Source organism: Myotis myotis, unplaced genomic scaffold, assembly GCF_014108235.1.
Source record: "Myotis myotis isolate mMyoMyo1 unplaced genomic scaffold, mMyoMyo1.p scaffold_m19_p_10, whole genome shotgun sequence".
Classification (NCBI taxonomy): domain Eukaryota; kingdom Metazoa; phylum Chordata; class Mammalia; order Chiroptera; family Vespertilionidae; genus Myotis; species Myotis myotis.
Genome location: NW_023416314.1, coordinates 68,655,423 through 68,679,390, shown reverse-complemented (window position 1 = coordinate 68,679,390; position 23,968 = coordinate 68,655,423). Strand labels below are relative to the sequence as shown.

At 54.7% G+C, this 23,968-nt stretch overlaps 1 protein-coding gene across 2 annotated transcripts in view; it reads left to right on the top strand.

The window, feature by feature from the left end:
- Positions 1 to 23,968, top strand: part of CD82 (CD82 molecule) — a 55,471-nt gene that overhangs the window by 3,020 nt on the left and 28,483 nt on the right. The window contains exons 2-4 of one of the 2 annotated variants that reach the window (XM_036326118.1): positions 18,335 to 18,402; positions 23,293 to 23,419; positions 23,577 to 23,659. In XM_036326118.1, the coding sequence (XP_036182011.1) occupies positions 23,597 to 23,659 (63 nt within the window). In that variant the 5' untranslated portion in view covers positions 18,335 to 18,402; positions 23,293 to 23,419; positions 23,577 to 23,596. The remainder of the gene's footprint in view (positions 1 to 18,334; positions 18,403 to 23,292; positions 23,420 to 23,576; positions 23,660 to 23,968) is intronic. The other variant, XM_036326117.1, reaches the window with a different exon arrangement.

Here is a 23,968-nt window from a genome sequence, read left to right as displayed (position 1 = left end):
GTCAGCCAGTGGGGGCACAAATTTCCTATGTGTGGGGGTGGATTTTGGTTCCTCCAGGCTCCTCTGAAGTTTCTGCCATGTGGGGCAGTCCCCTCTCTCTTGAGGCCTCAGACTCTTAAGCCACAGAACGGAAGCTTCTCCTCCCCATTTACCCTCCACCCCCACCCCTGGGCCCAACCCGTTTTCCCTGAGGTCCAGAAGGCCATCCTGTCCCAGGGCCCAGCAGACCCAAGCCTTGAGCTCTCCTTTGGATTTGGAGCTTCTGGGGTCAGCTGGCACCCCCTGGTTTTGGCTTGGCTTTGACCCCTTGCTCCAAACTGTTATACCCACTTCCTCCACCCCCGGGAAGATCAGAGGGGGCGGTTATGCTGTAATCAAGTGCGTCAAACCCTCAGGAGTTGACTCTGGGGGAGGCAGGAGGGAGGGAAGAGTCTGGGCCCCTTCTTGGGACAAGGCGGGGGCCAGAGGTGAAGAGCTGGTTTAATCTCTGAAGGAACTGCCCTGCCCACCACTTCCCCTCCTCCAAGCCCCAATCCAAGGAGCCAGGAGGGAAGTCCAGAGGTAAACATAAGTGTATGGGACATGTCGCTTCCCTCTTCCCTGCGCCCTGATGCTGCCTGTGAGCAGACCCAGTTGGTGTCTGGGTTTCTGGCTGGTTCCTGCCTCACCCCTGGGGTTCCCCCTGCCTACACCATGGTTTTCCTGTCTGCAGCTGATTCACTCTGTTCTGACACACAGAAGCAGCTGAGGGGAGGGAAGAGGCCTGTAGTCTGGTTCATGAGGTTCATTCCAAGTCAGTGGTTCTCAACCTGTGGGTCGCGACCCCTTTGGCGGTCGAATGACCCTTTCACATGGGGTCGCCTAAGACCATCCTGCATATCAGATATTTACATGACGATTCATAACAGTAGCAACATTACAGTTATGAAGTAGCAACGAAAATAATTTTATGGTTGGGTCACAACATGAGGAGCTGTATTTAAAGGGCCAGAAGGTTGAGAACCACTGTTCCAAGTCCTCAGTTTACAGGCAGTGTGACCTCCCATAAGTGCCTTCTCCTCTCCGGGCTTCCCTTCACTGCTCTGCTAATGGCCTATACTCTACTTGGCTCTCAGAGGGTTCTAAAGCCAGGATCTGTCCCGTGTAAAGTAGGGTACATGTGCACACACGCATGCGCATGTATGTGTGCCTGCGCAGACACACACGTACACAACACAGGCTCTCCATGCAGAGTGGAAGTGGAAGGCTCCTTTCAAACATACAATAACCAGTCCCCCCTTCCTCACCCTTGCTTATTCCTCCACTGGAAGCACCCTCACCTACCTCCCGCCTGTCTGCCGCTTAGGTCCATGGGGTAGCATGGTGGTGAAGAGTTGGACTTGGAGCCACAATCTTGACCCTGCTCGTTCCTCACTATGTGACTCTTTCTGAGCCTCAGTTTCTGAATCTGAGAATTGGGGATAATAATGGTAACTACCTCACAGGGGAACGTGAGAAAAAACACGTTCATGAAGCTTAGCAGTTTTATACCTAGCACACAGTGAGAACTCCATCAAGGAGAGCTGTTCTTCTTTTCTGCCCCCGGCCCATCTTTCAAAGCTTGGACCAGCCTGCTTCTGGGGTCTCCAGGATTATTGCCTGGAACACCTACCCATGGCACGGGCCCTCTGTGCTCCCCAACATGTGTCGTATCCAGCTGAGTGGTGCTGCCCGGCTCTTCCTGGTGGTGTCTGGGACTCCCCAACATGACTCTATGCTTCCTGAGGGGAAGTAGGTCTGAACGTCAGTGGCAGACTTTCCCCAACCCTCTTCCTGTGTGCTTATGTACACATAGTACTTTGCTCTTTGCTGCTGTGTTTTGGCATACTGAGTGTCTCCGTGAAGCCCCCAGGCCGGGACTGCCCTGCCCGTCTGTGTATCCTTGACTTCTGGCTCAAGGCATGGCACACAGCAGGCAGTCGGGAAATGATGGTTGAATGAATAAGTGATTCTCCCTGGGGCAGCCCAGCAGGACCCAGCTCGGTGCCAGATCCTTGGCGACTCCTGGGCAAAGGCAAAGCCTGGAAGCGGGGTCTGAGTGCCCTGCCTTGCCCTTCAGGCCCGCCCTCCCCGTTCCTGGAACCTGGGTCCAGGGAGGTGGGAATGGTCTGCTGGCCTGGGATTGCTCGGTTGGCATTTCAGTTTCCCTTGTGAGGCCTGGCCTTTGGCCTCCTGAGAGGGGAACAACCAGACTTCCTCCAGCCTCAGCCTGTTGAGGGGTCACTCTGGCCCGTAGTGAACCCTGACTCAGCCAGAGAAGGCACCTTCAACTCAGCAGTTATTTGCGGAAGGTGCTACTGCCCTGTGAGGGCACGGGCTCAGGGTTGGGGGAATGGGAGGCCCATTCCTCCAAGAAGTCCACCCCTGATATTCTCCCTCCAGACCACCAGGTGGGAAGCTCTGGGAAGCACCTCCACTCTCCCTTGTCTTCTTTCCCGGTAGTGGGGGTCCTGCCCCTTCTTGGGGCACCACCCCTGGCTTTCCCATGTGTGTGAAGGGTAATTCGGGTTGGAAGTTGTTGAGAATCTAGACCTGGGCTCACAGAGCCAATGCAGAGAAGTTGATGGAGTGCTGGAGGCTGGGCTTGAGGAAGCCTGGCTTCGGGTCTGGCCTCTGCTGGGAAGGTGCAGAGTGGCCTTTGTCAGGGAGGTGACCCCCTAGGCTGGCTCTCTTGCTCTTCAGGCAGCAAGTGCTCCAGAAGCCTGCCTGGGGTCCAGCTGGCCTTGGCCCAGGAGAGCGGGGGAAGGAACCATGGCAATGTCACGAACTCTGGAACCAAACTGCCTATAAATGATTCCCGCCTCTGCTATTTAGCTGCTGGGCGTGACTTTCGGCAAGTGTTTTGACCTTTCTGTGCATCAGTCTCAGCATCTGAAATTGAGATGGTAATATACTTGCCTCATAGCGCAGTTTGAGAACGGTATGAATTCATGTACGTGAAGCATTTATGAACCGTGCCTGGCACAGAGCACGTGCTATATGGGTACAAGCTGGTTTTGGTAGGCTGGCTATTATTAATAGGAAGCAGGATTTAAGTCTCTGGGGGCAGAAAAACTTGGTGAATAGCTTGAGTCTGAGGATCAGGAGACCTGGGTTCTCAGACCAGCTCATCCTTCCCTTGCCATGTGACCTTGGACAAGTTACAGCCCTTCTTGGGCTACAAAATTATAACGATGCTGCTGCTCTTGGTGTTTGTAAGCGAGGCCCATGTGATGTCACAGTGGGCATCTGCAGGGTTTTATTCTCGAAGGGACTTCTGGGTGCTTGGCCCATTCTGCAGTCATTCTGTAGGTGGGCAGGTCCTGGCACTGCCATGGAGACATGACGGACACAGAATGGCAGAGCTGTCCCAGCCCCCACGACTGTACTCAACAAGTAGATGAATCCATTTAAATATACACACAACTGTGAGATTATAGAGATCAGATTACAGACCTTTTTTTATTTTCCCCTACTTTCTGAATCTTCTGTAGTGAGCCCATATTACTTTTATGCTTAAGAAGAAACAATAAAGTGATCAAAAATCTTATTATACATAGTTACACAGAAATGTATTATATGAACTTGGGATCACATTGAGCTTTTTGTTGTTAGTTAAGCTTATTTTTTTCAAAAGGGGGTGGGGTTTGAAATGAATATCAGTTTGTCAAGCTGCAAAAGACGAGGGAATGTCTATGGAGGGAGTGGCTTTGGCCATGGGCCTCAGATCCTGGGAGATAAGAGTGTGATATGGATGGGAGTTTCACCAGTTTCCATTGTGGTGGACACGCCCCGAGTACTGCTTGGTGTTTGTTTAGAAAACTTTTCAACAAGCTTTTCAACAGTCCTTGACACCAACAGACTTAATTTCCTCACGTCAAAACTGGGGGAAATAATAATACTTCATTCAGGGAGGTGCTGTGAGCGCTAAAGGAGCTTAAATGTGTTGCGGTTTCCGAAGGAGCCCCCTTTTTCCTCCTGGATTTGGAAGCAAGAGAAAAGAAAACAGTTGGCAAAGATGGAGTGCCAACCGTCGGCGTCATTGTTGAGAAGGCCAGCCGGAGACCATGGCTGGAGAGCCGGGACCCAGAGGGCTTGCTAGCCGCCTTCCCTGGCACTGGCAGACTTACCCGTCCGTCCGGTCCCAGGCGGCGCTGGACGGGTGCCAGCCTCGCTGCAGAAGCAGGTGGTAGCAGCAGAGAGGAGCTCAGGTGATGGAACGCTCCAGCAGGCAGCTCAGCTCGCAGGAGGCGGGCCCACTGAGCATGCCCAGTGTGCCTTCCAGATGAACCAGTCAGATAAGCCACTGTTGGTCCTGGCGTGAAGGGGGCGGGGCGAGGCGAGGCCAGAGGTTGTTCTCCCTGCAGAGGTTCCAGGTCAAGGAAAAAAAGTAGAGGGGAATATGTGTTCCCCTCATAAATATAAGGCACGTTGAACGATGCCGGGTATGCAGTGGGCATTCAGTAAGTGCTCATTTGTCGCTGCTGATAGTGATAACAATGAGCAATTCTACTACTACGGCTGGAAAATCACTCTCCCACTCACTGTCTTAGGAGATGGAATATTAGAATGTTGTTGCAATGGGAACTGATGAGACACCCCGAATAGAGGAAATAGAAACTGATGGGGAGCGAGGAGCCTTGGTCCGTAGGAGGTTCTGTGGCAAGGGAATGAGTGGGTAGGCTTTAGGTCACTTGACCTCCCTGACCTCTGGCCTCTCTGAATATGCAGCAGAAATGTAACTGGGGCAGGAAGGATGTGTCATCTACTTTTTTTCCCCCCAAAAGCTTCTCAGGTTCCCTTTTTCTCTGCCCCACACTTTGTCCAGGCAGGGTCCAGCAGAGGGTTTTTGTTTTGTTTTTCCAGGAGACTGTATAACATGGTATCGTGTTTATCAAACTTTGTGCATATCAGAAATCCCCACAAGCGGTAGAGGGGTGCAAGCTGCATGTAGGGAACCCCTGGGGTTGTACTTATAGCTTGGGCTTCTTTCTGGCTTTTTGGGACTTGCCATTGGCCAGACCTAGGTATGGCCCAGCTCTTCCTCCCACTATCTGCTCACCTTTGGGCAAGTTTTGCAATCTCTCAGAGCTTTGGTTCATTCCCATGAAATGGAGAATGATAATGGCACCTCTCTTGGGGGCTTGCATGAGGGTTAAATGAGACAATTAGTGTGGGTAAATTGCTTAGTGAGGGGCCCAGCTCAGAATAAATCCTCCCTCCAAGCCAGAAGCTGATGAGGATGATAATGATGAACAAAGGCTGCTCCTGCCACTCCTTTGGGGAAATGGCACAGGGTGAGGTCCTGATCTGGAGTGGAGATTCCCAAGGCTGTTGGGAGCTCTGGGGGTTAGGAGGGCCTTGGGTCTCTGCCGACTTGGTCCTTGATCAGAATGTGCGAGCCCCAGCCTCGACCTGGGTGCTCTTGGCTTAGAGTGGAAGGCCACGTTGGGTGCTTGTGACAAGACTCACAGGATTGTGGTTTTGTGAGTAGCTCTGTAGTTCATTGAGTGAATCCACTGACGCAGTCTGATCCCATGGAAAACATCCAGTGATTTGCTTGGAGAATACCTCAAGGCTTGGAGAATTCGGTACCTTTTCTCTCTGGACAGATCTCATTCTTTAAAAATAGAATTTGAGCAAACCCACCCTCCCTTCGCTTCCACTCGTCGATTCTGATCATTCTTGTTGGGACCATATGGGGTGTGGGATACTCTCTGAGAGGACCAAGTCTCCCTTGTAATCAGGGCCACCCCAGGCCAGTGACTCTGATGTACAAAAGAGATGTTTCTGTTAAAAAAAAAAAAAAAAAAAAAGAAGTCATCTCCATCTGAACCAAATGGGCACTTAGAGAATAACTTTCTAAATTATTGGAGAAATGGTTTCTGTGGAGAAATTTTCCAGGTGAAGAACAGATGCAAAGAAGGAAATAACCGTTCAGGGATAAGTAGTGTGAACACACACACACACACACACACACGCACGCGCGCGCGTTTGGGAACATACCATATGAACTACTTCCTGTGCTGTGGCATTTCAGTTAACATTTAAGGGAGGATTTTTCCACATTATTCAATCCTCTTCCTCGGCATGCTTCTCTGTCCATGGCGTTGTGCCACAGGGACCCACTGTGACCCAGTTTAGCGCTCTCCTGCTGTTGCACGTGTAGGCCGGTTTGCATCTTTTATTACTGTCCACGCTGCTACTGCGATCACCTTGTCCAGACAGATACTTTGTGCTCACCAACCATGGAGTGAATTCCTCGAAGTGACTTTCCAGTCAGGCAGTTTTTAAACTCAAGTTCTGAGGGCCAGCTTCTCAGGGAAAAGCCCTTTCCCTGACACCCACCAGAACGTACCCCCAAATTTAGCTCCAGTCCCCCTGGGGGGGAGGGACAGACAGTGCCCCTCAGTGCTGGTTAGCAGGCCCACAGAAACAAGGGGACAAGCTCTTGCTGTGTGTGTGTGTGTGTGTGTGTGTGTGTGTAAGACAGACAGATATGGGGGAGCTTTTTCTCCTCAACTGTAGTCTGACTTTTGACCCCTCTCCAAGAGCCAGTGGTATCATTAACTAATTATGGGCTCTCTTTACTGTTTAATGACCTCTCTCCATGGTGACTGCTTCCCCAGCAGCCTTCCAGGAGCCAGGGAATGGGGAGATGAGGCTGTGGGAGGAAGTTTATCTGGAGTAGAAGTGGGTCATGGATCACGGGGTCATGCAGTGCTTCTCAAACTGACAGATGCCAGTCTCCTGGAGCATTTGTTAAAGCAGATTGTACCCCCAGGGTTTCTGATTGTGTTGGTCTTGGCGGGGGGGGGGGGGGGGGTTGGGGAGCAGCCTGAGAATGTACATAGCTAACATGTTCCCCAGAGCTGCTGCTGGTCTGGGTACCACACTTTGAGAACCAATGGAGAAGTGGAATGGGGCGCGTGGGGGCAGTGTGGTGAGTTTCAGCTCCTGGTGCTGTGGACAGCAGGAACCGTGCCCCATTTGGTAAAGCCTCATGTGAGGCCTGAACTCACCTTCCCCTGCCCCCACCTCATTACCCTCACCAGTGTGTGCTCTGTATATATGTATGGGCAGGGGATAAGACGATTACCACTGTCCCTATTTTACAGAAAGGAAAACTGAGGCTCTGGCAGGGGACCTGATGTGTCCGAGGGTGTGCCCTCAAAGGCAGCAGGAGCACTGATACAGGACCCCTGGCCTTGCCTCCTCTCTATGCCTCCCCCCTCCCCCCCGTCCTCCCCAACTCTGGGCTTATTCTGTGCGGCTCCAGTGGAGGAGTGGGGGTACCTTCCTTGAACACTGTGCTTCCCCAGGGGACCCCAAGTGCGGGGGCTGGGAAGGCAGGTTCCCCTACACTGTCTCCGAGCCTGGGTCTTGCTCTACTTTTTACCTCCCTCCTGCCCCGCTAGCCATTCAGTAATGTGATCTTCTTCCAAGATCTAGTGTCCTCCTGCCAGCGTATGTTCCCTGTTATAGTTCCGGCCAAGTTTTCCCAGGGAATGGAAAGTTGCTCCTGCCAAGCCTGGGAGCGCCTGGCAGGCGGAGCTGAGGGCGAGGAGAGAACCCTCCTCTGTGGAGCATCTAATGTGTGCCAGACCCTGCCCTGGGCACTTCGCAGCCATGATGTCAGGCCAACCTCCCACCAGACCCCCAAGCAGAGGTTATTATCAGCCCTCATTTACTGATGAGGAAACGGAGGGTCCTGGAGCTGAAACTACTTATAAAAGGGGCAGAACTGGGCCTTCAACCCCAAACTCCAAGGCGGGGTCCCTGGTCCAGAGTGGCAGCAAGTCTGGGACCGAAGGAGCTGGGACGTGGGGAGGCCACCACCCATGCAAAGGGGGTCAGCCCCAGGGGCACGGCTCCCTGGGATTTGGGGTCTTGCAGTGGGAGAGCCCTGGCCTAGCCATCAGGAGACCCAGTTAAAGCCAAGCTCTGCCGCCACCTGGCTGCGTGACCTTGGGCAAGTCACTCCCAAGCTTGAGGCCTCCAAATCCTCATCTCTCATAATGATACCTTACGCTTTATAGCTTTTAGCCATGGACATTTTCTCACATTCTTAGTCCTAAAAGCCCCCCAGCACCTTGTGAAATAGGCAGGGAGGGTGTTATTACTGAGCCCATCTTATAGATGATGACAGAGGCTGTGAGTGAGATGCCCAGGATCCTACAGCTAAGGAGGTGCTGGAGCCAGGATTTAAACCATGTTTTCTTTGCTCTCCATCCTGAGCTTGGTCCCTCACCCCACCCTGCCCCCTAAGTGACGAGGGAGCATCCTGGGCTCCTCTCTATTCTCAGCCATAGGATTAGGGATCCCAGGGCTCTTATTTGAGCTGGAGGTTGGGGGGGAATGTTGGGTGCTAGGCGCCCAGATTTCCAAGAAAGGGTATCCTGAGATTCTTGCTCTGGGCCAGGAACTTGGGAGGCAAGATCGGGTGGTCCAGGCTGTCCCTGCTCCCAGCTCCTGTCCAGACTTGGGCATTTGAGACCCCTGGTAGTGGGGGGAAGTCGGGTTCATCCCCTCTCCCCGCTCCCACCTCAGCCCCTGGCTTCCCCTGGGACCTGTACCTGTCCTCCAAATACACAGAATTTTCCAGACTCAGACATCGGTGCCCAGGTCCTGTGGTTCTGACTCACTGTCCTCACCTCCTCCCCATCTCCTGACCAGACGGAGTCTTCCTCATTCTTTCAGGCCCAGTTCCAGCCACCTTCTTCCCCTGGGAAAGCCTTGGTACTCCAGCCAAGCCAACTCAACTCTCTCTGGTCTGTCCCGTGGGTGAATTGGCTCACTGGGTCAGTAACTCCCCAATGAGGCCGTGAGAGCAAGGGCTGTGGCTGCTGTGGCTTCAAGACCCCTGTGAGGTCTCCCAGGCTGGCAGAACCCAGGGCACTGGCTCTGCATGGTCTGGGGACAGCTGATGACTTCAGGGTCAGCCTCAGACCTGTGACTCTCATATTTTGTGACCCTGAGCAAGTCACTTACGTTCTCTGACTCTTGGTTTCCTTTTCCTGAAAATGAAGTTACATGCCTCACTGACCTCTGGGAAGGCTTGCATAAGATAAACCACGCAAAACACCTACAGCTGACATCCAGTGGATTCCAGGAGCTCAGGAAATGCCGACCCCTCCCCTTCCCTGCAGTCAGCTTCATTCCACCTCCACCCACCTAACCCCCTTGAGTGGGGTGTCTGCTTGGGCCTCATCTAAGACCTGAACTCTATCTGCCCTAGTTAGGGGTGTTCTAGTCCAGTAATGGGGGAAGGATTGGGCCGAGGCACAGAATCAGCTCCAAGCAGGCTGTGCCAGTTCCAAGCTGTGGCCTTGGGCACTGTACCTCCCTGAGCTTCAGTTTCCAGATCCATGGGATGGGATCATATATGTCCTGTGTTCTCAGGATCACAGGGGGCTCCCTGGTAGACTGCGTGAGTGAGAGTGGTCATCCAGGTGACCTGAAGCTCTGAGTGCCCCGCCCAGAAGCCTGGCTGCCAGTAGTGGTTCATTTACGTATCCATTTTCCTGCTGCAAAGCAAACAGTCTACTTTCCCTCCGGACACCCGGAGGCTCACCAGGCTGTTGTGCTCTTGGCTTTGGGCCCTGCTGGCTTTGGGCCCTGCGTGCTGGGCCCTCCCCCTGGGAAAGCAGCTTGTCTGAGCTTCTTTATCGTGTGCAGCCTGGGGACCCAGGCCTGAGGCCCTGCCTGACACACTGAGACCAAGGCTTTGTCACCACAGGTCCCTGTGCTAACCCCTGGGACCCTATGCCAGACCACATCCTAGAGCACTGAGCACATTTCCTTTCCATTTCTTTTTAATATATTTTTATTGATTTCAGAGAGGAAGGGAGAAGGGGAGAGAGAAACATTAATGATGAGAGAGAATCATTGATCGGCTGCCTCCTGCACACCTCCCACTGGGGATCGAGCCTGCAACCCAGGTATGTGCCCTGACTGGGAATTGAACCGTGACCTCCTGGTCCATAGGTTGATGCTCAATCACTGAGCCACACCGGCAGGCTCCATTTCTGTCTGTCTGTCTGTACACCCCCTCCTCCCAACTGACTATGGCCCAGAACCTCTCACAGTGATAATAATTACCTCACTTCCCTTTATTGAGCTAGAGCATTTTTGTTCCTCAAACCTTACACCTCCCTGTAAAGGAAGAATGAACTGTTGTTATCCCAGAGAGGGAAGGTCCCGGGGCAACCTGTTTGCCCGAGGTCACAGCCCAAAGGGGCTTTCCACCCCAAGTTCCAAGGCAGAGTCCCCTGGTCCAGAGTGGCAGGAGGGGTCTTGGACCAAAGGAGCTGGGATGTGGGGAGGCATCCAAGGCCCACAGCTGGGCCTCATGACCTCTCCACCGCCCCTAGTCCCCCACTCTCAGCAGGTGCTCACATTCTTGGCTAAATGTCTCCCAGGGGAATGCCCTTGAGGAGTAGGAAATGGGTTGAGAGGAGGTGAAGATGGCAGAGACCTAGATCTCCAGGGTGGAGGGTCCTAGATGCCCACTCTGCTCTGGGGGCTGGCACAGGGACCTCCCCCATTGCACAGATAGGGAAGCTGAGGTTTAGGGAAGGGGCGGGATGACAAGGTAGAACTGGCTGGGCAGGGCCCCTTTCTTCTTTCCTCCCCAGGGCCCTGAGGGCTCCAGTTCTGGGGGATTCCATGGGGCACTTGGGACCTCGGTGCTCATTTTGGCGTGGCTGCTGCTGGCTGAGGGCAAGCCCCTCTCCCTGCTTCAGCTCCCTTGGTGCCTGTGAATTACTCCAGTAGTTCCTGGGAAAGCCCAGCCTTCTCTGGAATCTCCGAGGGGGAGGGGATCTCCTTCCCAGGCACTGCCCAGCGCTCACAGGATCTGGGAGAGGCCAGGGCTGAGAAGAATGGGCTGCAGAGGGGCTGGGCCACTATTGATGGCTGGTGGGGGAAGGGTGTTGTGGGTAAGACCAGAGGGTCCTGGTCCCTCAAGGAGGCCACTTCTCCTGGCTACAGAAGGATGAGAGTGAGCATTTGGGGTGGTCTGGGAGGCAGACCTGGGCTGGGCTGGCTCCCAGGGTGGGGCTTTGCCTGCGTCAGCAGGGCTGCATTCCTGAGCAGGTTTTGCCTCGGGCTTCCCTGGGGGCTTTCCATGGAGACCAGAGGGCCTGGATGCGTGAGGTTCCTGCAGGTGGGATCTGTCTCTCCCTGCCCTTCTTCCTGTCATTCTCTGTCTTTGTCTCTTTGTCACATTCTCTTACCTCTTTGTCTCTGCCTCACTTACTCACTCCTTCCCATCTTCCCCTCTCTTTTTACCCCCCACCAATGCCCTCCCACCCCCCTCAGTTTCCCCCTGGATCTAGAGCATCTCAGGAGGGTCTAGCGGATGCTGAGGCCCGAGGCCACTGGCAGAGTCCAGGCCCAGCTCCCCGGAATCCCAGGGGACCTGAGATCCCAGGGCTGTCTCTCCTCGGGTACGGAGCCCTGACAGCCTGTGCTGGTCTGTTATCCTTTTCCTGCCCCCACTACCAGGTGTCTGGTTAAATGGCCATCACCCTGCCTGGGACTTGGGGTTTGGGCTTTTTGCGCTGTGTGGATACTGTGGCCCTTCACCCTATGCTCGGAGGGCCTGGGACCCTGCAGTTGATTCCTCTGGGCCACGCCTCCCTGGAGCGGCTGCCCGCCTTGGGGAGGGTGGCTAGGCTGGAGCCGGGCCTGGGTGCTGGGTGAGGTTGCCCTGGACACTGCATGTTCAGAGGCTCTCGGGATGTGAGAGGGAGAGACTTGAGAGATGTCCTCAGAAACAGGGTACCCCTAATGCCAAAGTGGGGTGTGGAGAGCTGCAGCCTTGGGAGGTAGGAAGTTCTAGCCCATTTTATAGATAAAGGAACTGAGGCTTAGAAAAGCTATGTGACAATTAGGGGAGGACAGAGCCAGTGTTTGAACCCACACCCATCGGATGCCCACCCTCAGTACTCATGCTGAGAGGATTGGGGCTGCCAGATAGGGCTCGGTGAGGGTCTGTGCAGGAGAATGTTCTGGGAAGGCTGCTTGAAGGAGGGGGCATCTCTGCAGCCCTGTCTTTTCCTTCCTGAGCCCAGTACCTGGGGAATTGTGGCTGAATTACCAGCCTGCTGCTATGTGGAGTCCCTGATTAGTGTCCCCCTCCTTCTTCCTGACTACCCTGCTGAGGGCCCACACCCAACACCCAGCCTCAGTCTCTTAGGAACCCCAGTTCTGGCCACGCTCCCAGCTGGCCAGGCTCCTGGGTGGGTTGCAATCAGGCACCTGTGCCTAGTGCAGCCACAGGATGTCTTCAGTTGGTTGGGTTTAGAGGCTGAGCTGTAAAAGCCAATGAACATAGGCTGGGCCTTGGTTAGGTTATTTTAGTTCCTATCATTTATAACTTTCTGCAGGCAGCACAGCATGACAGGAAAGCACAGGGGCTCTGCGTTAGACTGTTGAGCTTCAACCCTCAGCTCCATCGGCTGTAACCTTGGGCCTTGGGCCTTAGTCCTTGAGTCTCTGTATCGTCAACTGTATAATGCTTACCTCATAGGGTCATTAAAGGGAGAGCTGGAGGCTGGGTGGGATCGCCATGCTACTTTATGATTACGTTGGTGTATAATTGCTTGTTTTCATGTCTGCTCCTCTGCTGGGCACTCCTGGGGACAGAGATGGGTCTCATTCATCCATTCTCTATGTCTAGCTCAGGGGCCCACCCAGAGTGGGGATTCAGTGAATGGAAACTCTGAGCAGAGGGCATCCACTCGGGAGCCCCTGGGAGTGCAGCCCCTCAGACCGTCCGTGGGAAATAGTATTACAAAACAGGGAGGCCCTTGGGCTCCAAAGTCAAAGAGTTTGGAGTGCAAATCTCAGCTAGGCCACTGTCTCCATGTGACCAGGACAAGTGCCACCTTCCAGAGCCCAGAGGTCCTGCTTATAAAACATCCATGGCTTCATGACGATGAAGCCATGCTCGTCACCTGGCAGCAGGGGGTGGGGTTAAATGAGATAAGATGAAGGAAACAGGCCCCATGGGGGTGCCTTCATATGTCTTCATTTCATTCATCAGTTCTCCCTCTGTTTCAAGTTCTCGGGTGATGGCAACCTTTGGGGCAGTTAATAGGAGCCTGCGTGTGTCACACATCTCAAGGGGCAGCCTTTATGCATATTCTCCTCCTGACGTGTGAGGAGGGGGCTCTGTCCAACATGACCTCTTCCCAGAGTCCTCTGTCCCTGTTACACTCACATTCTGGGGTTTGGCAGCGGATTATGCCATCTTCCTGGACAAGCCTTGATATCCCATTTTACAGATGAGACTCAGAGTAAGTAGGCAACTTGGTAAAGGTCACACAGCTCTACGAGACAGTGGTGGAATTAGGTCTCTCTCAATTCCAAGTTCATAGTATGGCCTTGTTCATTGTTCTGCCTCCCTCTGTGGCCTGTAGAGCCTCTGGGTTGCAGGGCCCCTGGAATCTGGGCCTCCTGGACAGTCTTAAATCTTCCTAAATTTCCCTTCAAGTTAGGGCCTCCCAACTGATAGGCCCAAATGCGTTACAGATGTGTTGAGATTCTCCTTTGCCCTCGACCGGTCACCCCAGTGTACTGAACAAATATGGTTACTTCTCTCTGGGTATCATGATGTGAAACTGGTTGGGAAGTACTGATAGCTCTAACCAGTCCCCTCCCTGCCCCACCATACACACTGAACACACACTTTCCCCATAAGGGTAGGGATTTGTGGTACTCTCTGGGCCACAGTCTCTTCATCTGAGAAATGGGGACCAATGTAGGTGAGTTTGGCACTGTGATCTGAGTGTGTGAGCCTTAGAACCCAGTGTTGGGAGGGAGCAGGGTCTGCATGGGGCCCAAGCAGCCCGCTGAGAAGACCAAAAACATCAAGAAAGGGAGGCATGGAGAAGGAGAGGCCAAAGGCAATGACTCCGCCTCAACTTGAGTCTTTGGTTGCGTGAGGGCCAGATGGGGAGGCTGAAAGGCTCCAGGTGTGTGCTCTTCCCCACGCTGCCAGAGGGGAGCCCTTCTTGATGCTGAAGGCTCTCCAGTCTCATTGCGTGGGATTCGGAGCAAAATGTGCTGGGAAAGGCCACATCTGTTAGCCTCATCAGGCACACTGAAGGAACACCTGGCCAGATTTGGTGGGGCTGATCTTTTCCTTCCTGACAGGAAGCTAAGAGTCAGGCCTCAGAGCTGGGAGAGGGCAGGAGACCAGGCAGGAAAACAGAGGTATGGAAGGGTAGGGTAGGCAGACCCCACCATCTACCTCGTTCCCACAGGCAGCAGGTCGGAAACTCTGAGCAGAGGACGTCCACTGAGACGTCTTTAGAGAGGGAGGGAAAGGGAGAGGGAGAGAGAGGGTAACATCGATGAGTGAGAACCATCTATCAGCTGCCTCTTGCATGTCCCCTCCCCCGCGCCCAACTGGGGATCAAGCCCACAACCCAGGCATGTGCTCTGACCAGGAATTGAACCAGCAACCTCTCAGTGCATGGGACAATGCTCAATCTCCTGAGCCACATCAGCCAAGGCTAGACCTGAGTTTTAATTAGGGTTTGGCCACTTACTTGTGTGACCTCAGGCAAGCCACGGAACCTCTGAGTCTCAGTTTTTTTCTCTGTTAAATGGGGACAATGATATCCCAAGGGTAGGGTATTAGATGAAATGAGGCACGGTGGGAATGGCATGATACAAACTATAAAGTGCTGCCCCTCCTTTGCCACGTCTGGCCAGGGGTGGCTGCTGCCTACATTTCTCTGGTACCCTTGGTCTTCCCCCAGCTGCCAGGGGTCAGTCCCAGCTCCAGGGTGTTAAGTCCTCAGGAGAATGGGAGCCTATTTCCCACGTGGCGGGAATCATATGGCAGGAGCTGCTCCTCATGGAACCCCGAGTTCTCATCAGTAAGAAGAAAGGAGTCCTTGGGGCTCTGAAATCCCATGATTCCTGGGAGGGTCTGATCTGAGTATGTTTCTTCCAAGCCATGATGGCGGCGGCGGTGGGATTTGCTCACTTATATTGAGCAACTGACAGTTTCCCCAAAGCTCTTTACGCACCTTATCTCAGTCCCCCAACAATCCTACGAGACAGGGGTCCTGCTAGTGTCCCTGTGTTAGAGATGAGACGTTGGGCTCTGGGAGGTTTAATAACTCCCTTGCTCAAGGTCACAACCCAGCTAGTAGGAAGCAGAGCTGGGACTCACACCCAGGTCTTGGAGGAAACTTGAGATCCTAATCATGCTGGTGGCCTCACGATTTTTCTGTTTCCCAGAGTAACAGCCTTTTACTTTTGTTTTTCTCCTTTTGTTTTAACAACAACAGCAACAACAACAACAACCCCCCCCCCCCCCCCACACACACACACACCCAAGATCAGAGGCTGAAAAATAAGATAGTGAAGAGTTCAAAAAGCCAGTCCCTGGAGTCAGCCATGTTTTCAGGAAACACATCACCTGTCACATGTGAAAACAAACACAGCCACCTGTGACCAGCCTCTGCATGGGTGATCGAGACAAAGTCCAGGCACCGGAGAGCCGGGTGGCCAGGAACAGGCTTGCAGGTGGAGTGCCCGCACACAGGTGGGCTTCCAAGCGGAGCGGCCAGGCCAGGCTCTCTCCCTCCACTTTCTGCCCAAGGAGGCAGCCCGGGCTCCCACGGGATCAGTTGTCCAACTCACCAGACTGGCTGGACCTCCAGGCCTGAGACAGGCCCCTAGGCACAGCCAGAGGCTCAGAGACAGAGGCCCCTCCCCTGTGAGGGCAGAGGCCCTCCTTCCCTAGGCGGCCCAGCCCAGCCCTGTTTAACTTCACCCCCAACCCCATGCCTCAGAGCAGCGTCAGTCACCCTCTGGCACGGAGCCCTCCAGGCTGGGCACACATCTGGAGGCTGGTCAAGCCCCTCCGAGGGCTTTCAGACTGTTGGTGGACACGAACAGCTTCCGGAGACTAGTCGTCATCATTGTAATTGGTAGCATTTATTTGACATTTACTGGGTGCCAGGAACTTTTCAGGTACTAATTCATGTCAGTCTCATCATAACCCATTATTAAGTCCATTTTATAGGTGGGAAAGCTGAGGCACAGTGGTGAAGTGGTTGCCCAAGGCCACACAGCTGGTAAGACGCAGCCGATTTGGCATTTCAGGCAGGGAGAGAAGGAGTGGGCTAGGGTGCCAGCATGGTCTGAGCCCTCCCGGGTGCTAGCCTGATAGCAGGTCACCGTCACACCAGTGTGGGTGGGCGGGTTTGGGATCCCCATTCACTGATAAGGAGGTAGGTCTGCAGTGACTCCCAGGGCTTTGTGGCTGATGTATGATAGGTCCAGGGAGGGAACCAAGGGTCACCATGTGACTGAGGTCAGTTCTCATACCTTCCTATGCCGAAGGCCTGGTGAGCTGGGACAGGGCCGCCGATGGAGGGAGAAGAGCTCTGGACCCAGACTCTCCCAGGCCCCTACCATGTGCTCAGCCCTGATTTTACTGTGTGACCTGCAGGCTCTTGCTCCCTCCGGCCCCCTTTGAAAAATGCACTGATCTGAAAGGTCTTCACCCACAGAGCGGACATTGCTCTGGAGTTCGTGACTCAGGGGGCTGTGCCTCCTGAGGAAGTCAAGGATGGAGCAGGGGTGCGGGAGCTTTGTGGGAATTCTCCCTGGCCAGGCTCTGCTGCACTGGGATCCCAGGCCTGCCTGCATCCCACTCCCAGCAGAGGGACCGGGCCATGCTGGGGATGGGGCCTACGGCAGTGGATCTCACACATTAGAGTGCCCAGGAAAGCTTTAAAAAATCCTGGACCAATTATATCAGCATCTCTGGGAGGGGTCTCAGGCACCGGCCAGTTTCAGAGCTGCCAGGGTAATTCCTGAGTGCAGCCATGACTGCGGGCCACTGCTCCAGACAAAAGGCAAGTGTGTACCTCCTGGCTCTCCCTGCTTAGTGACCCCCTGGCCAGATGACACATCTGCCTGCCCCACTGCGCGCATCTTTCTTGGGAGACAGTTCACAGCTTCCACTGGCTTTTCTGACCCAAAGGAGATTAAAATCCCACTCTTATGGGAAGCAACCCCCTCCGGCCCCTCCCCCCGCCCAAGCCAGCCACTTCATTTCTAAGGACTAGAAACCTCCATCTGCAGTTTCAAAGTCGGTTTGTCTTATCTTCTCTAAGAAACCTTTCCTGACCTCTCCAGGCTGCCCGGCCCCCGTTTCCTTTCCTGCAAATACATACTAAGTGCTTGCTGTGTACTGGGCACTGTCCTAGGCTCTGAGGTATCGGGTGAATAAGACAGACCCAGCCCCTCCCCTCTAGGAGCCAGACTCTAATGGGGGCTGCAGACACAGTAGTGAACCAAGAGAACAAATGCAGCGAAACAGGGCGTGTGACAGGGCCACGTGTCAAAGCTGCTGCTCTGGACAGTCACTGGGGGAGTTCCCCCAAGATCTTGATGACTTGGTGGGCTAGGGAGGGGGGGCCGGCATTGGCATGTTTTGGTTCTGATGTGCAGCTGGGGGTGAGGCCCCGTGAGTAGATGAGGTGTTCAGGGAAGGCCTCTGGGAGGAGAGAGCTCAGCCTACAAGGAGGTTAGGAGCCAGCCTGGGGTTTTGGGGGAGGAGTGGTCATGGGAGAAGAGGCCGGTCAAGGGCCTGCGGTGGACAAGGGCCTGCTCTACTGGAACAACAGGAAAGCATGGCCTTTATGGCCCGAGGAATGAACGTGTGTATGGGAGGGAAGGGGGCGGTGCAGAGGACAGAGGTGGGCAGGGTACACCAGGCAGGGCTCCGGAGGCCACACAGAGCACGGATGTTATAGCAAACCTCTCGGCTGTATCACCGTTGCAGGGTTGCAGGGTTGCAGGGTTGGGGAGCGGCAAGGTCTGGCCTGCATTTTGCAAAGCCCTTCCTGGGGGGTGGATAACGGATTGGGAAGGGCAGGAGTGGAACCCGTGACCAGCCAGGGAACTGTCCTGGTCCAGGGGGAGGTGAGGCGTGGGGCCGAGAGGGGCCCTGGATTGGGCTGTGGGAGGTGAGGAGGAGGCAGAGACCTGCCTGAGGCTCTTAGGTGTTCAGCTGGAGGATGGAAGGGCCATCTCGGCCACTCCTCTGAAGGGAGAGGGTACTTAGAATCCTGGAGCACCGGCCCCCCAGGGACCTCAAGAGCTGACCAGGATGTGTTCCACCTGGTGGTAAGGGCTATTAAGTCAACAATGGTTTTAAGTCAGCGGTGTTTATCGCGGCTGCTAAGTGTGGAGTCCTTAACAGCCTAATATGGGTGACTCTAGGAGAGAACTGTTGCTTCACAAACTTGGTGACAGCAAAACTTTTTGTTCTTAACAGGGATCTCCTAGGACTCGTATTCGGAGGAACTACTCCAGCAACACTGCTCTGGTCCTGTCATTTCACAGGTGAGGAGGGTGGGGTGGGCGTGTGAGTGGGAGGGTGACAGTGGGGACAGTCACCTGTGCTAGGTTTCCTACTGAGTGAGCCATCAGAGCAGGCCTCCGCCCGCCCGCACCTCCTGACTCTGGGCCTCGAGGTACCATGCTGCAGGCCCCACCCAGTGTCCCCAAGGCTAGGGGGGGACATCCAGGTTCTAGGGTCAGGGTGGAAGGCTCCTCCTCCTCCTCAGCTGAGGGACAAACCAAGCCTCCTCCTCTACAGGTGCAGGGGCTCCGGGGAAGGCAAGGGAGCCTTGGGAGTGGGTCTGACTTTCAGAGCTGGCCCTGGGTGCTCACCCTACACAACCCCCACTCATCCCTTAGGTGAGGACAGAAGAGGCCTGAAAAGAGAGTCTCAGCTGACCCAGGGCCAGTGGGTCTCACCCCCTTTCAGGCGGTTGAATACTTGAAAGTCCTGGTATTCGAAGTGGAAGTTCTTTCCCCTCCCTTTCACCTCTCCATCCATCCATCCCTGTATCCCTCCCTCCCTCCCTCCTCCCTCCCTCCCTCTATCCATCCATCATCCATCCATCCATCCATCCATCCATCCCTCCCTCTATCCACACTCCATCCTGCTAGCCCTCGATCCCCCCATGCTCCCATTGGCAACATTTTCTGGGAGCCTACTTTGTTCTCATAAACAATACATTGTCTTTCCCCTCAAGGTCCCACAACCCCTAGGGGAGATGGACAAGTGAGTAGAAAATTACTGTACAGCATTCTGAGTTGGAATAGTAACCTCCATTTATTGAAAGCCTACCTCATGCCAGATACTTTACCCACATCGTCTGAGCAAATCTGCCAAATAGATTTCATTTTCCTCTTTTCACAGATGAGTAAGGTGAGGCTCAGAGAGGTTAATTTCTTTGTCAAAGTCACACAGCTAAGAGGTGATAGGATCCCATTCGAACCCAGGCAGTCTGATGCCAGAGCCTGTTCTGGAAACAGCTCCAGCACCCAGTGCTACTGGAAGGGAGCAGAGAGGGCACACCCCTAACCAACGAGTGCTGGTTCCCGGGGAGGGGTGGCCGTGGCAGTGGTGGTAGGGCTGGCTGGCGTAGGAGGGCTCCTGGAGGAGGTGGGTGTCTGAGGTGAGACTGAAGGATGAGTAGGTGTTAATAACATATTAGCATAGTAATTTCACTGTACAAACTGATTTGGCATAAAACTATATATATGGTCAATTTAAATGATAGATGCTTAGAAATGGTCCATTTACCCGCTATAAAGCCTAACATAAAATTAGTACCTTCTTCCTCCTACTGCTCACACAGCTGTCAGTGACTGTTCTGGAATTTTCCAGATAAAAGGTGCTTGTTTTGTGGCTGTCAAACATCCTCATAGGAAAGCGTGGGCAGACCCTCCAGTGTTTATAGAAAGTGTATACAAGGAAGCATAACACCGGGAGAGGCTCTCTGTTGAATTTCATATGCAAATGAGACGCTCACCCTCACTTCTCCCAGAAGTCCCAATATAGAGGCCTAGCCAGCTCCGCTCAGGAGTCCTGACTGCCAGGTGTGACCTCCCCGTCTTTATAACAGGGGCTTCAGCTGGGAGCCCCACTCTACAGGTGAAGAGAACGAGGCCCCGGAAGTCCTTTCCCTGTGGCCATGGACTGGCAGAGCCGGGATTTGCACCGTGTCCGGGGATCCTGTGTCACCACCATTTGCTCCCCTACACCAGGGACCGGCAAACTTTTCCCATAAGGGGCCGGGCGGTAAATGTGTTGGGCTCTATGGCCCGAGGGTCTGCCGCAGCTGCCCTGCCCCCACAGCGCCATAGCAGCCTCCGAGACACACTAGAGGGTGTGGCCATGTGCCAACCCACTTTATTTATGGACACCGACATTTCAACTTCATGTGTTACCAATACTCTTCTTTTTATTTTCCCCCAACTATTTAAAAATGTAAAATCTGTTCTTACTTTGCAAGCCATACAAACATAAGGATGGGCTGGATTTGATCTACAGGCCGGGCAGGCCACCCTCTGTCCTACTCTAGCCCTTATTCATATCTGTGAATGAGGAGCCTGAGGCTCAGACCCTCAGCATGAGCAGGTGGAGCTAGAATGGAATCTAAGCCCTCTGATTCCAACTTTGGACTCTCCTTGGGGCCTGGTGGTGGTGGTGGGCTCCCTAAAGTTGATGCCACACGCCATCGTGGGGCAACCTGGGTGTGTTCCCAGCCTGCGCTGACCCCCTGCCCTTCATGGATCCACACACCTCCTCTCGGGTGTGGAGAGCCCTGCTCCCTGTGGCTTAAAGGGAAATGTCTAGGCAGAAAGACTTTGCATCCTGGATCTTGGCCCACGAGCCCAGGAGCCACCCACCCCAGACTCTGGTTCTCAGCACCTTCTCCTCTCTCAGGCGATTCCCAGGGAGCCTCTGCACCTACCCCGGTTGGCCAAGCTGCCCGCCAGTCATGGGGCTGCCTGGCTCCAGCTCCAGCATCTAAACCCAGCCAGCTGCCTCCTGAAGAGGAGGGGGCGGCCCAAGGGCTCAGCGGCCTGGGTTCTGCCTTGGCCGGTCCACATGCTGGTAACTGGACACGCTCTTTTACCCCCCTGTGCTCTGTGCCTTAGTTTGATTGTAGGATGTTGAAAGGCTTTGCCCAACGCTTGGTACAGTTTGTGTGAGTGACCAAGAGACCAATAAAGTGATCTGGGGGCCGGAGTATTGGGGATGCCAGCCCAGCAGCCTCTGCCTCCTCCTTGCCCACCAAACCAGAGCGCCTTTGAGCAGTCAGTTACCTTGGTCCTTGCCACCTGCCTGGTCAACGGAATCCCAGCCACCCCAGACACAGTGGCAACCACTCCCTGCAGACAGGGTTTCATGGTGGGAAGGTCTCGGGCTGCTTAAGGAGCTGTGTGACTTGGGCAAGTGACTGCACCTCCCTGAGCCTGTCCCACCCCCTCCCCAGGATAGGAATCCCCTCCTCGCCTTCCCACCTTCTGGGCAGGTTCTGAGGATTAAAAGGATGACTGAGGCCAATGGCTGTTCACAGGCTGCCATTCCTGCTTACTGGGCAGGCCTGGTATTCACTCTTGTCTAAAAGCTGCCCCATCCCAGCCCGGCCGGTGTGGCTCAGTGGTTGTGTCAACCCATGAACCAGGAGGTCCCGGTTTGATTACCGGTCAGGGCACATGCCTGGGTTGCAGGCTTGATATCCAGTGTGGGGTGTGCAGGAGGCCTCTGATCAATGATTCTCTCAAATCATTCATGTTTTCTAGTGCTTCCCCCTCCCTTTCTCTCTCTGAAATCAATGGAAAAGAAAAAACATTAGCAAAAAATTTTTAAAAGCTGCCTGGACACCTGGCCCGAGAGGAGGATGTGGGAGCCGGAAAGTATACAAACTCCCTTCCCAGGCTCCGAGGCCGCTGCAGTTGCCAAAGGGCTGTTTCCAAACGTCTCCAGTTTCACAAGAACCAACTGGCACCAGCTCGTGCCTCTGGGCCCCTCAACCCTGGGACGTGGTTACTGAAAAGTCCTTTTGGTGAAATTCTGACTATTTTATCTACAGGCCGTTTGGCTGGGCCTGTGTCAGCCGGTGGGGCGGGCATCACGTGTCATTTACTGGGAGAAAACCCAGGCGGGCAGGCCGGTCCTGGGAGGAAAGACAAGCATGCCTCCCTCCATGGGAGGATCTTTCCTTGCTGGCTCTTTGTTCCCTGCAAGTTTGTGAAGTGCCTGTGGCGTGTCAGGCGCTGTGCTGGGAGGGGCCAGTGGAAAACAGTAGCTCTCCTGTATGCGGACCGGCCCCCGGCAGGCCTACTCTCAGATCTCTGTGTCTCCTGACACGGGGGTGGCGGGCCTGTTTTCTTCCCTCGGGGTCTTGGGGAGGTCCCAGGCAGAGTTGCTAAGGCTGGATTTTCATGGTTCCTAAGTCACTGCCTCTTTGCATTTCTCAGACCCAGACCTTGGACCCCCGTGGCTTGGAAGAGCCATTTAGTCTAGTTTCCCCATGTAGCACTTGAACCCCCTACGTCTTGGCTCAGACTTTGTTTCCATGACAATTGTGACGGGGCGCTCCCCACCAGCCAGGCAGCCTTTTCCCTTCTTCGGGTGGCTTTGCTTCATGGGCCCAAATCTGACCCCTAGAAAGGCAGCTAGCTAAAGACAGGGGTGTTAGGAACCTCAGCTGGGCCCCTGGGCGGCCGTGAGCCCTCCCCTTGCCCCCCTGCCCCTGTCCCTGGAAGTATGAAGTGGAAGCTGAGCGTCTACTTGGCAGGGATGATGGAAGATTGTTATTATGTCCAGAGCACATGAGGGACCTCCGCATGGACAGGGGAGATTCCCATGACTTCGGATGCCCTTCACCCTGCAAGAGCAGGAAGGGGTGAACCCCGCACCTGGGGCCTCCGGGCCCCTATTCTCTCTGCTCTGTTTCCCCCCACCCCCCACCCCCGCTTTCATAGGGTGGTGGGAACATGGCTGCGTCTGGTGCCTGCTTCCCCCACCCCCAGCCTGGCTCTAGCCTTGCAGCTGCCCTGGCCAGCTGTCCCAGCCCTAACCGCCTGGCTCTGGTTCCCTTCACCCCTCAGGGCCTGAGAGCTGGCTGTTGCCATTCCTGGGTTGTCTGGCCTAGGGGAGGGCACAGGGGCAGCCAGCTTGCAGCTTCCCCCTTCCGTCCCAGTCCTGCCCTGGCCTGGGGTCCTGAGTAAAGGGTCCCAGCGTGCCGAAGCGTGGTGTGTGTTGTTCAGAAGCATGAGCTGTGTCAGAGAGGATCTGAAAATGTGTGGGACAAGCCACAGGTCTCACCCTCTGGGTGTCCAGCAGCCACTCACTAACTTCCTGGACTTCCATGAGCCCATCTGGGCAAGTCTCAGACCCTGAGGTTCTCCTCTATAATTTCCCTCCAGGCCTGGCCCCAGCAGAGTGGCTGACCCAGACCCTGACTGCCAAGCATCTAACAGCCGAGACTACTCAGGACCATACCTCCCAGCTGTGTGGCTTTGGACCCGTCATCTAACCTCTCTGGGCCTCAAGGTGCCGTAAAACGGGACCTCATATTAGTACTACCTCCTGGGTTGTTGTGAGGATTTGGGGCCAGCAGATGGTCGGTGCCTACTAGCATTGGTTCTCTCTCCCTCCTGCCCCACCCAGCCCCACCCGCTACTGACCTACCTGCCTTCTCTCTCCACAGGGAGCTCCAGGGCCGGCAGGATGGGGTCAGCCTGCATCAAAGTCACCAAATACTTCCTCTTCCTCTTCAACTTGCTCTTCTTTGTAAGTATGGCCAGCCCTGCTTGGCTGTCTCCAACAGGACTCTGATCCCTGGTGCATCCCACCCTGAGACCCTGCGGAGCTACCAGGCCTGGGGATGGTGGTGGGTGTGGTAGGTGCGGGCTGAGGGCAGACCATTCCAAGTGGAACCGGCTCGGGTGAGAAGGAGATTCCTGGCATGCCCAGCTGGCTCCATGCAGAGCCCTGGACTCCTGGCCCAGCGTTCCCCTCTCCTGGGGTACTGAGGCCAGACCAGGCTGCCAGGGCTGGAGCCTGGTGTAGGGGAAGGAAGCCCTCTGGGCATCGCCTAAA